This window comes from Chrysemys picta, chromosome 7 (genome assembly GCF_011386835.1).
Source record: "Chrysemys picta bellii isolate R12L10 chromosome 7, ASM1138683v2, whole genome shotgun sequence".
NCBI lineage: Eukaryota > Metazoa > Chordata > Testudines > Emydidae > Chrysemys > Chrysemys picta.
Window position 1 is genome coordinate 112,424,689 of NC_088797.1, and position 14,911 is coordinate 112,439,599.

A 14,911-nucleotide genomic window follows, 5' to 3' on the forward strand; every position below is an offset into this window, starting at 1 on the left:
AGCCCACACTGACATGTCTTCATGACAATGGATATGCCTACTCATGCTACAATTACACCTTCACTTGCAGGGTAGATGTCCCTTAACACTCTAATACACACACATACAGTTCTCCCCCTTCTAGTACACATTAGCACACACACACACACACACACACACACACACACACACACACACTGTAGTTAACACTAGCATAACGCCACTGACTGCAAGGTTCAATTTAGCTCACTCACACTTTTGAAGAGTTCTGTGCTAACTGAATTCTGACTTGTTTTGTATTCTAAAGTAGGAGAGAATTAATACCACACTCATTTGAAGAACATTGCTAAACTTGAAACCCCTCTGGCAAACACCAGGAATTGGACTCAAGCTAGAAGACGAAACAGCCATCCCTTAATATAGCCACTTAAAAATACTGGAAAGCTCACAGACATCTCTTCTGGTCTTGTAGAACAGTTTCCTATAGATTTAGTTAATCTGCACTCCAGACAGAACTCCAAAGTCACAATAATAGAGTAAACTATCAATAAAATGAGCTATTGAGGTACTTACCCATATACCCTACTGTTCCTACCCTTCCACGGATTGAGTCACCCTCCGGGATTTTAACAGCTAGACCCAGATCAGATATTCTAATATGGCCTAAGGGGGGGAAAGCAAATATTAAAGTGCAGTCCTCAAATGGCTAAAAACATAAAGGTTATACTCAATGGACCACTTTTGAAATTCATCTAAATACTGTGAGAAGAAAAATGCCACTAGCACTGAATTTGAAAAAATATAATCATTCAGGAAGGGAGAAATGATTTTGGGTGATACTAGGGGTTTTACTTAAGGGTAATGCAATGAAATTTAAAAAAGGAAGGTTTAGGCTGAATGGCAGTGAAAAATCCAAACAGTAAGGTCTATTACACTGTGGACTAGTCTTCATTGCTTGACATATTTAAAACTGGACTGGAAAAAAGCAATGGTAGGTATATTGTCAGGACATATCTTGCATTGACCTAAGTGGATGGACAGGTTGACCTAATTGGTCTTTTCTATCACTAACTTGTATCACTTTGTGATAGTTTACCTTGTAAAAATAACTAAAATTGGTCCTGAATCTATAACTAAAGCTCAACTTTCAGGTCTTGTTTGCAACATAAGGGTCTGTTCCTTGAGAAATACTATTTAAGAGCCCTAAAAACCTGGAGGTTATTACTACTTATATCCAGATTTTGGAAAGTCGAAGATTGGGGAGCATGTGAGTAAAGGAACAGATTTTGAAATTATATGTGTCCGCCTCCCCCACCCCCGACCATATTTTTAACTTAAATCAAATTATCTCAGAAAGGAAACCACTCAACAACTATGGAGCGTATTTAACATAGAAATCAGCTCAAGTACACTGCATTCCACAGCAGTGTTTTCATTAAAATGTCCAATAACTTTACAGATCCCGAGTCTATTGTGTATCGTTTCTTTAGAAAGGTGGGAGAGTCAAGACTGAGATAACTTGGGTAACTTAATCTATTCTGTCCATTTAGGTCCCAACTGCAGTCCCATCTCTGTGGTACCAGAAGACCCATGTAGGTAGCAATTTGATAGTTCACTAAATTATAAATGGCCTAATGATTTAGTAATGGTCTGAAGGCTGCACAGGCTTGAAAGCCCCAGTTCAAATGGAAGCACATCATATATGTGATAATAGTCACTCGTGTCCTACACTAGGATACCTGGCGCTGGCATGGTCAGTGCTGAGCCAGAGTCATTGGAACACAGGATTTGCCATAGACTTGCTGCCTCAAAGAAAGATATACCTGCCCTTTGACCAATTCTGCACTGCTGTAAATGGGGGGGGGGGGGGGGGAATTTCCTTCCTGACCATAGCAGTGATTAGTTTATGCACTGAAGCATGAGATTTGATCATGGCAGGTTGTAGCTAGCAATGGGCTCACTGGTTTGAATAAAATGACAGCTGACAAACAGAGGGTAAAGTACCTCTGAAAAGGGAGTTGGGGGCATAGATTTCACAACTTCCTTCCTATTGTGGAAGTAATGTAGGGAAGACAGTGGAAAAGGCAGACCTATTGCTAGATAAGCCACTGTCCAAAGGAACATACTCTGCTATGCAGCCTAGTTTGCTCAGCTGTGTAGCAGTCCTTGTGTAAAGTTCTATCACTTTATGCATCCCAAGACACAAGCACTAGTATATGATGAGCCTCTTATTCACTTCAGAGCATTATTTGCTTTATTACAATGTGTCCTAAAACTAACTTAAGCTACTTTACTGTGAAAAAAATATCTCTAAACCTCTGAGACTTACCATAATCATCTAACAGGATATTTTCTGGCTTCAAATCTCTGAAAATGAAAGATTGCAGTTATTTGTGTGAAAGCGGTTCACAAGCCCAGTGCAGGGTATGAATATATATCCTACTGGCGATAAACCAGTTGGGAGTCAACTGAAACAGTAAAGAACTTGTAAAACCAATATAAAACTCTACTACTTATTGCACAGCAAGACTGACTCCAGATAGGTCTTTTTCTTAACTGCAGTTAAATTGTTTCCCCAAGCAAAGACTTCACTTCATAATTTGCTTTCTAATGGATTCACCCTGCCTTCTGATAGTTGGCCTGGCACACGTTATAGGCGGAGCTGGTAGCTACCCCGCCTGTAGTTAAGGTTGCCTGACAATTCCCATTATAAAATCCCATTTTCAGTTGCTTATAAATTTGGCCAATTATAACCATTCAGGCTGAAACTTTCTGGGGTCTGCCTCAGTCTGATTTTTTTTCTTTTTTTTTTTTAAGAAAGTTTCAGCAAAAATGGTTCAGAACAAAGTTAGGGGAAAATATGTTGTTTTGCCCATGGTAAAATTTTTCTTACAACCATGTCATTGAGAAGCTCTAGTACCTCCATGGTTGGGAGCAAGGGCTTGAAAGTTGACAAAGAGGCTGCCCTGATGTCAGGGACGTGTCTTTTGGTTTTCCTGTTATAAAATGCCCAAAGATATAAGCCTTTGAAAAATCTTGGTTCACACAAACGCAGTAAAGACTTGTTAGAATTTGTCATCTTAATTCTCAGAGCAGTGGTTCTCAATCAGGAGTCCGGGGCCTCCTGGGGGGCTGCAAGCAGGTTTCAGGGAGTCCGCCAAGCATGGCTGGCACTAGACTCGCTAGGGCCCAGGGCAGAAAGCCGAAGTTCCACCGTGTGGGACTGCAGCCCCAAGCCTCACCACCCAGGACTGAAGCCGAAGCCAGAGCAAAACCCTCTGTGGTGTGGGATCCCAGGCAATTGCTACCCCCTAATGACAGCCCTGGCTTTTATATGCAGAAAAACCAGTTGTTGTGGCACAGCTGGAGTTTTTATAGCATGTTGAGGGGTCTCAGAAAGAAAAAGTTTGAGAACCCCTCTCTTAGAGGATTCCATCTGCACTGAGTATGCTCCATCCCTCACAGCTCCTGTATGCTGACCAGACTCATTCCAGGGCTTCAGGGGCTGAGCGGAATTTTTCCAGTTGTGGGCTGCTGTCATGCCAGGTGCTAGAAATGAGAGTAGGGAGACTGTCTCCTGTGTTTCCGATGCTCTCCCTGCTGACACCCAGGCATAAAGAAGAAGGAAAGGCCTGAGTCAAATGCAGAGGGCACATAGGATGGACTTGAATGGAGAGGAAGGAAGTAAATTGGGACAAAGAGTCTGGGCGTATGTGCAGAGGCTGGGTTTGGGAGCAATGGGGATGTGACTGGGACTGGTTGGACAAGAAGCCTGGGATGGGGAGCAGTGGAGAGCAGGATGACTGAGATTGAATGAGGATCCTAAAGGTGAGGGAGACTGGGACTATCTAGGGAATACAGGTTTGGGAAGAGGCACCATATTGCTCGCAACAGACCAAGTTCTTCCCCTTGTAACTCTGTTAAAGTAATGGGGTTGAACAGGGTGTAAATTCACGTAGAATTTGGATTACCGTTTTTTAAAGGCCACCTGGATTTATGAATGTATTAGATTCCCTAGTAAGAAAGATTTCATTTCGAAGTGTGTGTGTGCACGCACATTGTGTGTGTAGGCAGTGGGTGTTAGAAGGAGAGAAATCTGCATTGCAGGAGGCCCACCCACCATACAGAGTACATGCAGGTACTATTTCAAACTGTGCTATTGGAATAGTTGGAGTTTTGCTATCATTGGATAGGGGTATTTTATAATCTGACAGTGCCAAGGGCACATTTTCAAAACCTATCTTGCTCTCATTTATTATTTTAAGCAGAAACACACAGTGCCACAAACATTCTTCTCCTCCTTTTGCTAGTTTAAAACCCTCTTGACCTCACAAGATAAACTTCGCTGAGTGCCCAGTGGTACCAAGCCTACTTTTCAAACAAACAGTACTCAAATATGTGAAGGGGAGAAGAATGCTGTGGAGAATGTATGACTTTATTTTACACACTACTGTGTGCTTCTCTCTAAATGTTAACCAAAGGGTCTCGGTGTTGGAGCCATGTAATAAAGGTCATTCCCCACGTACTTTTTTCAATCTAATTTTAAGCTCTTAGGAGCCATTTCCTTGAGGAGCCTAGATTCCATCCTTTACTTTCATTTTCAGTGCTGTCAGCAATCAGTCACATTTCAGGCTGCAGCAACAGCCAAGTGAAGTAAGAAAAAATAATTCCTGCATGTTCAAATCAAAATTAATTTCTGAATTCGCTTGAATAGGAGCGAAGATGGTCTTGTGATTTCCAGTCTGGGCTGGGACTCAGGAGACAGTGATTCAAGTCCCAGCTCTGTCACTAGCTCCATGTATGACAAGACATGTCATCTTTCGGTGCCCCGGTGCCCTATATGTAAAATAGAGGTAAAAATACTTCGGTTCTCCCGGCCTTTATTTGTCTTTTAGATTGTAAGCACCTCCAGGGCAGAGACCGTCTCTTATGCATGGTCTACACATGAATATTTTAATGGTATAACTATGAATTTTTAGAGTGGTGTCATTTTTTTACTGAAATAGTAATACTAATAAAAGCCCTACTGTGAATGCAGTTATAGAATCATAGAAATGCAGAACTGGAAGGGACCTCGATAGGTCATCTAGTCCAGTCCCCTGCATTCATGGCAGGACTATGTATTATCTAGACCAGGGGTGGGCAAACTTTTTGGCCTGAGGGCCACATGGGGGCTCCAAAACTGTATGGAGGACTGGGTAGGGAAGGCTGTGCCCCCCCAACCATCCAACCCCCCTGCTACTTGTCCCCTGACTGCCCCCTACCGGGAACCCCCACCCCTGACTGCCCCCTCCCGGGACCCCACCCCCATCCAACCCCCCCTGCTCCCTGTCCCCTGACTGTCCCGACCCCTATCCACACCCCCGCCCCCTGACACGCCCTCTGGGGCTCCCATCCTATCCAACCCCCCCCTCCGTTCCTTGTCCCCTGACTGCTCCCCCCACACGACCTCTGCCCCATCCAACTGCCCCCTGCTCCCTGTCCCCTGACTGCCCCCGGGACCACCTGCCCCTTACCCAACTCCCCTCTCCCTGCCCCTTTACCTCAGAGCAGCAGGACTGGCAGCCGTGCCGTGCCGCTCCGCTGGAGCCAGCCATGCCACCACGCTGCCCGGCAGGAGATCGCAGTGCCACCACCTAGAGCGCTGGCGGCACAGCGAGCTGAGGCTGCGGGGGAGGGGGGACAGCCTCCTGGGGAGGGAGCTCAAGGGCCGGGCAGGACTGTCCCACGGGCCGGATGTGGCCCGCGGGCTGTAGTTTGCCCACCCCTGATCTAGACCATCCCTGACAGGTGTTTGTCTAACCTGTTCTTAAAAACCTCCAGTGATGGAGATTCCGCAAGCTCCATAGGTTATTTGTCCTGGAGCTCAACTATCCTGACAATTAGGAAGTTTTTCCTAATGTCTAACCTAAATCTCCCTTGCTGCAACTTAAGCCCATTGCTCCTTGTCCTAGCCTCAGTGGTTAAGGAGGACAACTTATCACCCTCCTCTTTATAACAACCTTTTACATACTTGAAGACTGTTATGTCCCCCCTCAGCCTTTTCTTCTCCAGAATAAATAAACCCAAGTTTTTCAATATTTCATTTAGGTCATGTTTTCTAAGCCAGGGGTGGTCAACCTGAGCCTGAGAAGGAGCCAGAATTTACCAATGTACATTGCCAAAGAGCCACAGATATATGTCAGCAGCCCCCACCACCCCATCAGCCCCCCCACCCCGCTCCCAGCACCTCCCACCCACCGGCAGCCCCACCAATAATGCCTCCCCGTCCCTCCTGATCAGCTGTTTCGTGGCGTGCAGGAGGCTCGGATGGGGAGGAGCGAGGGCATGGCAGGCTCAGAGGAGGGGGCGGGAAGGGGTGGAGTGGGGGCAGGGCCTGTGGCACAGCCAAGGTTGAGCAGTGAGCACCCCAAGGCACATTGGAAATTTGGCACCTGTAGCTCCAGCCCCGGAGTTGGTGCCTATACAAGGAGCCGCATATTAACTTCTGAAGAGCTGCATGTGGCTCTCGAGCCACAGGTTGGCCACCCCTGTTCTAGACCTTTAATCATTTTTGTTGCTCTCCTCTAGACTGTCTCCAGTTTGTCCACATCTTTCTCTAAGTGTGGTGCCCAGAACCAGACACTGTATTGCAGTTGAGGCCTTATCAGGGCTCAGTAAAGTGGAAGAATTACTTCTTGTGTCTTGCTTACAACACCCCTACTAATACATCCCAGAATGACGTTTGCTTTTTTTGCAACAGTATTACATTGTTGACTCATATTTAGTTTGTGATCCATTATAAACCCCAGATCCTTTTCTGCAGTACTCCTCCATAGGCAGTCATTTCCCATTTTGTATTTGTGCAATTGATTATTCCTTCCTAAGTGTAGTGCTATGCACTTCTCTTTATTGAATTTTATCCTATTTATTTCAGATCATTTCTCCATTTTGTCAAGATCATTTTGAATTCTAATGCTGTTCTCCAAAGCACTTGCAACTCCTCCAAGCCTGGTATCATCTTCAAAGTTTATAAGTGTACTCTCTATGCCATTATCCAAATCATTTATGGAGATATTGAATAGAAATGGACTCAGGACAGATCCCTACAGACTCCACTCAATATGCCTTTCCAGCTTGACTATGAACCATTGATAACTACTCTCTGAATATGGTTTTCCAACCAGTTGTGCACCCAACTTATAATAGATTTACCTAGACTATGTTTCCCTAGTTTATTTATGAAAAGGTCACGTGAGACAGTATTAAAAGCCTTATTTAAGTCGAGATATATCACATTGGCTGCTTCTCCCCCATCCAGGAGGCTTGTTACCCAGTCAAAGAAGGGTATTAGGTTGGTTTGACATGATTAGCTCTTGACAAATCCATGTTGACTATTATTTATCACCTTATTATCTTCTAGGTCCCTACCAATTAATTGTTTAATTATTTGCTCCATAATCTTTCTGGGTACAGAAGTTAAGATGACTGGTCTATAACTCTCTGGATTGTCCTTATTCCCCTTTTTATAGATAGGTGCTATATTTGCCCTTTCCCAGTCCACTGGGATCTCTCCCCACTGTGACACTGCACCCCATATTCTTCATAGAGATATTATTATGATATGATTATGGCATAATTATGATGTATTTTATGCAAGATAAGTCATGTGAGGTGTCACTGGAAAGGTTATGATTTACTGAATATGATTATCCTGTTTGTATGTATGTATTATATTTGTATCTGAAGTTGGGGATATTGACTATATATCTATATTACAAATGTGTTTACACCTGGAGAACGCCCACTAGGCAAAAGGCTCTCAGTATAGATGGCTGGCTGCGAAGGGCCCATTCAGGTTAATGAGCCATTAGGAGACAACAACAGGCCTTAGAATAAGCTTATCTCTCACCTAGGAGCCTTCCTGAAGACCCTACAGACAGCCTCCGAGTTATGGCTGCTGTGACACTACAGGGACATGTGACCAGGTTACCTGGTGCTGGACTCCATCTTGGGATATCAGTGTTTTTCCACTGACTGGTGTGGGAACCAAGCTTTGAAACAAAGGATTCCTGCCATATACAAAATCCATTTAAGGCAGGGGAGAGACATCATCATGCTTCTTCACTGACTCCCCACCCAAAGAGACTCCTGGAAACACCTGAGGAACAAAGGCTGAATTGGGGGAAGTGCTGGACCCAGGCTAAAGGGATTTTTAGCCTGTGAATGAAACACCTGGGGGTGCCAAGCTGTAAGCCAGTGCAGCTTTCCCCTTAAGAATCTGCAGCCTGCTTGTATCATTACTTAGGGTGAGGATTTGCTATTCATATCCGATCTATGTAGTATATTGAGCTTAGTTTGCACGTTTTATTTGCTAGTTAATCTGCTTTGATCTATTTGCTATCACTTATAATCACTTATCATCTATCTTCTTGTAGTTAATAAACTTATTTTATGTTTTAGTCCAAACCAGTGTGTGTTTGACTAAGGTGTCCGGGGAAAATCTCAGCTTGGTTACCACAAATGTGCATGGTCCTCTTCACGTTGAGGGAGAGGCGGACCGGGTGTTAAACCCATATACTGGCCAGATTTGACTAAGGCAGGATGGTACTGCTCTGGGGTCCTAGGCTGGTGGTTAGAGAGCCTGCATGTAAGTGCAGCTGGGCGTGTTCCAACCTGTGTAAATGCTGGTGAAAGTACAAGCTTGTCACAGCAGCACAGTATGAGAAGGAGCCCAGGCTGGTGGGTCAATAGGGCTCAGTGGTACCCCAGTTCCAGGTGGCACCCTGGGGGAACCTGTCATGCCCTCCACCAGGAGTTCTCAAAGATAATCGCTAATGGCTCAGAGATCTCTTCAGCCAGTTCCTTAAGTATTCTAGGATATATTTTGTCAGGCCCTACCAACTTGAATATATCTAACTTGTCTAAGTCATTCTTAACTAGTTCTTTCTCTATTTTAGCCTCAAATCCTACCACATTTACACTGATGTCCATTGTTAGTCATTTGACCACGGCTAACCATTTTGGTGAAAACTGAAACAAAAATTACATGTAACACTTTGGCCATTGCTGCATTTTCTGTTATTGTTTCCCCCTCCCCATTGACTAATAGGCCTATCCTGTCATTGGTCTTTCTCCTGCTTGTAATATATTTGTAAAATGTTTTCTTGTTACCCTTTATGTCCCTAGCTAGTTTAATCTCATTTTGTACCTTGGATTTTCTGATTTTGTCCTTACATGCTTGTGTTGGTTTTTTTTTTAATATATTCATCCTTTATAATTTTATTTACCGCTTTTTGTATGACTCTTCTTTGAGTTTCAGGTCATTGAAGAAATACTAGCTAAGCCAGGGTGGTCTCTCAACATACTTCTTATTTTTCCCATGCATTGGGATAGTTTGCTCTTGTATACTTAATAATCAGAGGGGTAGCCGTGTTAGTTTGGATCTGTAAAAAGCAACAGAGAGTCCTGTGGCACCTTTAAGACTAACAGATGCATTGGAGCATAAGCTTTCGTGGGTGAATGCCCACTTCGTCGGATGCATGTAATGGAAATTTTTTCCCATTACATGCATCCGACAAAGTGGGCATTCACTCATGAAAGCTTATGCTCCAATACATCTGTTGGTCTTAAAGGTGCCACAGGTCTCTCTGTTGCTTTATACTTAATAATGTGTCTTCAAAAAACTGCCAGCTCTCCTGAACTCTCTTTTCCCTTAGCTTCCCACGGGATCTCATCTACCAATTCTCTGAGTTTGCTATAGTCTGCCCCCTTGAAGTCCATTGTCTTTATTCTGCTGTTTTCCCTCCTACCGTTCCTTCGAATCATGAACTCTATCATTTCGTGATCACTTTCACCCAAGTTGCCTTTCACCTTCAAACTCTCAACCAGTTCCTCCCTATTTGTCAGAATCAAATCTAGAACAGCCTCTCCCCTAGTCACTTTCTCCACTTAGGCAGGCATAGGTATCATACTGATATAAGATTATTCCCCTTCCCATAAGGGAATAAGCTGTACATGTATAAGCACTTTATACTGATATAACTGCATCCACAATAGGGAGGTTGTACTGAGGTAGTTAAAGTTGCACAAGGCCTAACTATATATTTCTACGGCGCCTAAAACATGGGGCCTGGATATAGATGGGAAACTCCAGGCACCACTGTTATATAAATAATAATTTAGCTGGGTCCACAGCATGCTTGCTTTCCATGAACAGCTGAGCTCTATTAGTACAAATATGGTTGAAAAGTGAAATTTAAGCTCAAATGTTTGACTAGCAACAGGAAGTGAAGTCTGGGTTGTATATTTGACTGTAATATTCCAAACTGGACACATTTTCCTCTGATGGTTTGTTATATAGGTCATCCAATCAGGTAGCAAAACCATTACTAATGTGACTGCCCCAAGAGTGCAAGGTATTGGTTTCAGAGCTATTTAAACATGAGTACATTTTAGAATTTTTGTGAACTACTTACTCTATTTACACAATGTTTGCAAGGAGTGAAATGTGATGAAAAAGTGTGTTGTTATGAATTACTCACTTGGCTCAAGCTGCGACATTTTATTAACCTATAGTGCCTTTCGTAAGACCCTAAGCACTTAATAGAATTAGAAATGATGGGCCATTGCTGAAGCTTCTAAAATAGTGCTGGAAAAGTGTCATGTGCAGGAATGTAATGTCACCCATCACCATCATTCCTCTTGGAGGTTTCCTCTTCCAAAATACTCCCTGACCCTTCTTGTGACAGCTAACAAGATCAGAGCCACAGCTGGTATAAAATTGCAATGAATGCTCCATTCCTTATGGCCTATTCCTCACAATAAAGATAGCACCAGAAGCTGCATGATATGTATGCCACATTAATGATTTAAATGGTGGTCTCATGTCAAAACACATTATTTTTCAGGAAGTTATGCCCCTTGGATGGTACCTTATCAATACACAGGACCTCTGCAGTATAGAATGCCAGCAATAATGATTTCATAAGCCAGGCTCAGGAAAACAAACATTATATATTATTTTAAACTATATTAGAGCGCCATTGGGAAAAAAATAATTTCCTGGCATCCATGGAAATTGTCTCTGCATCCAGCCTGCTGATTCAGCAAGAAATCCCTGAGCTCTCCTGCAAAAGCATTTGTACATGGTGTCCTGGTGCAATGAGATGCTCAACCAATATGGAGGTGGAGAGCTCAGACACATTATCTGTCCTCCTGCTCTACACCCAATGTGCCATAAAGGAGTGTTTAACTCCCATCAAGAACCGCATGCTGAGTTTTTCAGGCTTGGGGTCTTTTTTTGCCTGCTAGCTGCACATTCGACATCCATTCAGCTTGAAGCTGCACACATGGATCAAGGTTATGACATGGGCTATAGCGTGCCTCACTTGCATGACTTCTCTGAAGCTCAAATCAGTGCCCTTTCATTCAGACACCTATTGTTTTATTCACCTATTGTTTTTATTCAATAAAACAATAGGTGTCTGAATGAAAGGGCACTGGAAGGAAGAGGAATAAATCCCTCACCTACTGGAGGACCACACGCCTTCTAATGTCATTATTCTTTTCTTTTCCCTGCTTATAGATCTCCCTGTTGACTCACCTATCCATTTCCAACAACAATGTTGCTTCTTGAGGGAAAGAAAGAAAGAGAAAGAAAGTGAATGAGAAACCCACAGAGAATGCCTAATGTGTCATTCTGTAGGGGCCGAAGAGGGGAAGGTTGGATGGGGAGGGGAATTTGGTCTGTAATTATCTCACGTTGTTGCACATTCTCAGTACACCTGTGGTATTTCTGAAGACAGCGTGAGGGGAGGGAAATACACAGATTCTCATCTCTCACCACGTTTAAACATCTCTGGTTGTTAAGAAAAAAAACCTATTTGGTTACCGTGACGGAAGGAAGAGGGATGATCCCCCGATCCACAACTCCTTTTGACTTTAGTAGAGTTACTCCTGAGTTACACCAGCATTTGTGCTGGGAGAATTACGCCCAGTGTGTTAACTTAAAAAACAACAACAAAACTCAACCATGTAGTTAACAAACTACGTGTCCATAATCACTCTGATCATTTTGCTTGTATGTTATATCCCTTCCCATCATCCTTTGCCTTTTTAATCTGTACCCTTCTGTCTTCCTTTCTGTTTGGGAAGTACATAGCACATTACAGTCACTACCACAATCTAACTAGTAAAAACGGAAGTTTCATGTCCTAGGATGATCTCTGTATAACACTGACTAAGTAGTAGCTTAGGAGAAATAACTCCTAAAGAATCTGTCTGGGTTTTATATATGCAAGTTGAGACAGGATTTTGGGAGCTTTAGTCAGTTCTATATAGTACGTTTTATATCATCTAGACAGAATGTGTTCAGTAAAGCTACTGCTTCCTTCCATTATTACTGAGGCTTATTGTATTCCTCCAAAGCTCTGAGAAATCCGAGACACCGCCTAAGCATCTAGGATGTATTGCACTGAAATAGGCCCTACAATTCAAGCTTCACCTGATGAACATCCCAAGACACTGAGGAAAGCTTACCTGTATACAGTGTTTTCTCTATGCAGGTCTTCCAAGCCACAAAGAATCTCTGCTGCATAAAACAAAGCTCTCTCCTCCTCAAAGCCTGGGTTTCCCATGTTGTAGATGTGGAACTTCAAGTCACCCCCATTCATTATGGTCAGAACTAAACACAGTGCATCCTTTGTTTCATAGGCATAGGCTAAGTTAACCTAGAAAGATATTTGTAAAATAGCACTCGCGGTTCTGTCATAAGGTGTGTTGAAGTCATTGCTAACTTTTGTACATTAAAAGTGACAAAATTTGACAACAGTGCGTTGTAAGCAAAGCAAAGCGAGGAGAAGATATGAGCCTTCTTGCAACATGAAGATTGTTTTACAAAACCACAAAAAAACCCCCAGCAATTAGAATATTATGGACTGATGTTTTGAATCCTCTGGGGTTCAAGCTGGTGCTTTAAAAATAGCTGCGTAGGCCGTACTTTGCAGTTGCGGCTCTGGCTGGAGCACCGGCTCTGAGGCCCAATCCCCTCCTTACGGTTCAGAGCCTTAGTCACAACTTCAAAACACTGTCTCTACAGCTCTTTTTAGAGCACTAGCAAGAGCCCTGCTGGCCTGAGTCTGTCAACCCATGCTGGGAGGCTTGCTCCCGCTTGCTCCAAAATCTATGTGGACATACCCTCAGTCACAGGACGGTAGGGTTGCTGACTGTCGAATCGCACAAACTCAAACATCCTTGCCCCTGCCCCTCCCCGAGGCCACGCCCTTGTCCCACCACTTATCCTAGGCCCCGTCCCTGCTCACGTCATCCCCACTCCCTCTGTTGCTGACTCTCCCCTAGCCTCACTCACTTTCACCGGGCTGGGGCACGGGGTTGAGGTGTGGGAGGGGGTGTGGGCTCTGTGCTGGAGCCCAGGGGTTCGGCGTGTGGGAGGGGGCTCCGGGCTGAGCCTGGGGCAGGGGGTTGGGGTGCAGGAGGACAATCAGGGTTTGGGATTTGGGAGGGAGTTTGGGTGCGAGAGGGGGCTCAGGGCTGGAGCACGGGGTTGGGGTATGGGAGGGGGTGAGGGCTCTGGCAGTGCTTACCTCAGGCGGCTCCTGGAAGTGGCAGCATGTCCCTGCAGCTCCTAGGCTCAGGGGCGGCCAAGTGGCTCTGAGTGCTGCCCCTCCCTTCAGGCACCGCCCTGCAGCTCCCATTGGTTGCGGTTCCCAGCCAATGGGAGCTGCGGAGCCGGCATTTGGAGCGAGGGCAGCGCGCAGAGACCTCCTGGCTGCCCCTGAACCTAGGAGCCAGACATGCTGGCCATTTCCAGGAGCCGTGTGGAGGTGGGGCAGGTAGGGAGCTCACCTAAGCCTCACTGCGCTGCTAACCAGACTTTTGGCCTATTAAAATCTCCCAGATTGCTTTCAATAGCAACCGGGAGATTGCGGCCGATTCCGGGAGACTCCTGGCCAATCTGGGAGGGTTGGCAACCCTACAGAACAGACCAGGCCCATCATATTGACTAGATGCTTCCTGCTAACCATGCACCATCATCTCAGTCTTACTGGGTTGAGCCTCAGCCAGCTCATTCTCATCCAAATCCCTCTCTCACCCAGGTATTGGGAAATCAGGTAATCACTGGGGATAAAAATAGCTCAGCCTGACGCAACCCCAATACAACTGGAGGCTGCAAAGAGTAAACATTTTAAATTCCCTAAATAGAAGTAGCCACCACATTTGGTGCACATCTCACATACTGCAAGCTAAAACTAGAGTCACTTGACTGGAAAAGAGAAGGGCTCAGGTAAACTGAGTAAGCATTCTACAGTGGGCCAGCTTCCGCTGCCACTACATGTACCATGAAGCCAATTGGAGGCACTGAAGTCAACAAGAATTATGCACGGGGACTGACAATGTAACTGGGCCTATAGTGAGGAGTTCAATACTCACTACAAATTGACTATTGACTTTTTCTAAAATCTGCTTTTCATTTAATGCCATGGATTCGCCTTTCCTCTTTTTTATTCTCTTCTTCTCTAATCTTTTGCAGGCATACATTTTCCCTGTCGCTCGGACTTGGCAAGCACAGACCTAAAAGTTAAAAAGAGAAGGGAAAAACGATTACTTGGGCAGGTTAAAGAAAATACCTTTTAGCTATAAAGTTTAGTACCTCGTTGTCTGATTTGTCTGCAGTCTTTTTTAAGGGCTTGCTAATGGTGTGAGAGGCAGTGTGGCCCACTGAGTAGGGCACAGGACAGGGCATCCAGAGTTGGGTATGGGTTCTCGCCTTGGTTCTGGAATTGACCTGCTGTGTAAATTTAGTGTAGTCACTTCACCTTTCTATGCCTGTTTCCACACCCACCCTTTGTCTGTGTCATCTACTTAGGGTATGTCTACACAGCAGAAAAATTAACCTGTCAGCAAGCTTCAGAGCCTGGGTCAACTGACTCGG

The 14,911-nt window shown here is 44.5% G+C and overlaps 1 protein-coding gene across 4 annotated transcripts in view; it reads right to left on the reverse strand.

Moving 5' to 3' along the window:
- GRK5 (G protein-coupled receptor kinase 5) overlaps positions 1-14,911 on the reverse strand; it is a 232,938-nt gene that overhangs the window by 23,876 nt on the left and 194,151 nt on the right. For all 4 annotated transcript variants that reach the window (XR_010589317.1, XM_065552364.1, XM_042855317.2 and 1 more), the window contains 4 exons: positions 14,410-14,550; positions 12,499-12,689; positions 2,309-2,346; positions 553-642 (listed from right to left, as the gene is read on the reverse strand). Coding sequence is in view for 3 of the 4 variants with exons in the window: in XM_065552364.1 (XP_065408436.1) it covers positions 553-642; positions 2,309-2,346; positions 12,499-12,689; positions 14,410-14,550 (460 nt within the window). In the remaining variant the exon portion in view is untranslated. The remainder of the gene's footprint in view (positions 1-552; positions 643-2,308; positions 2,347-12,498; positions 12,690-14,409; positions 14,551-14,911) is intronic.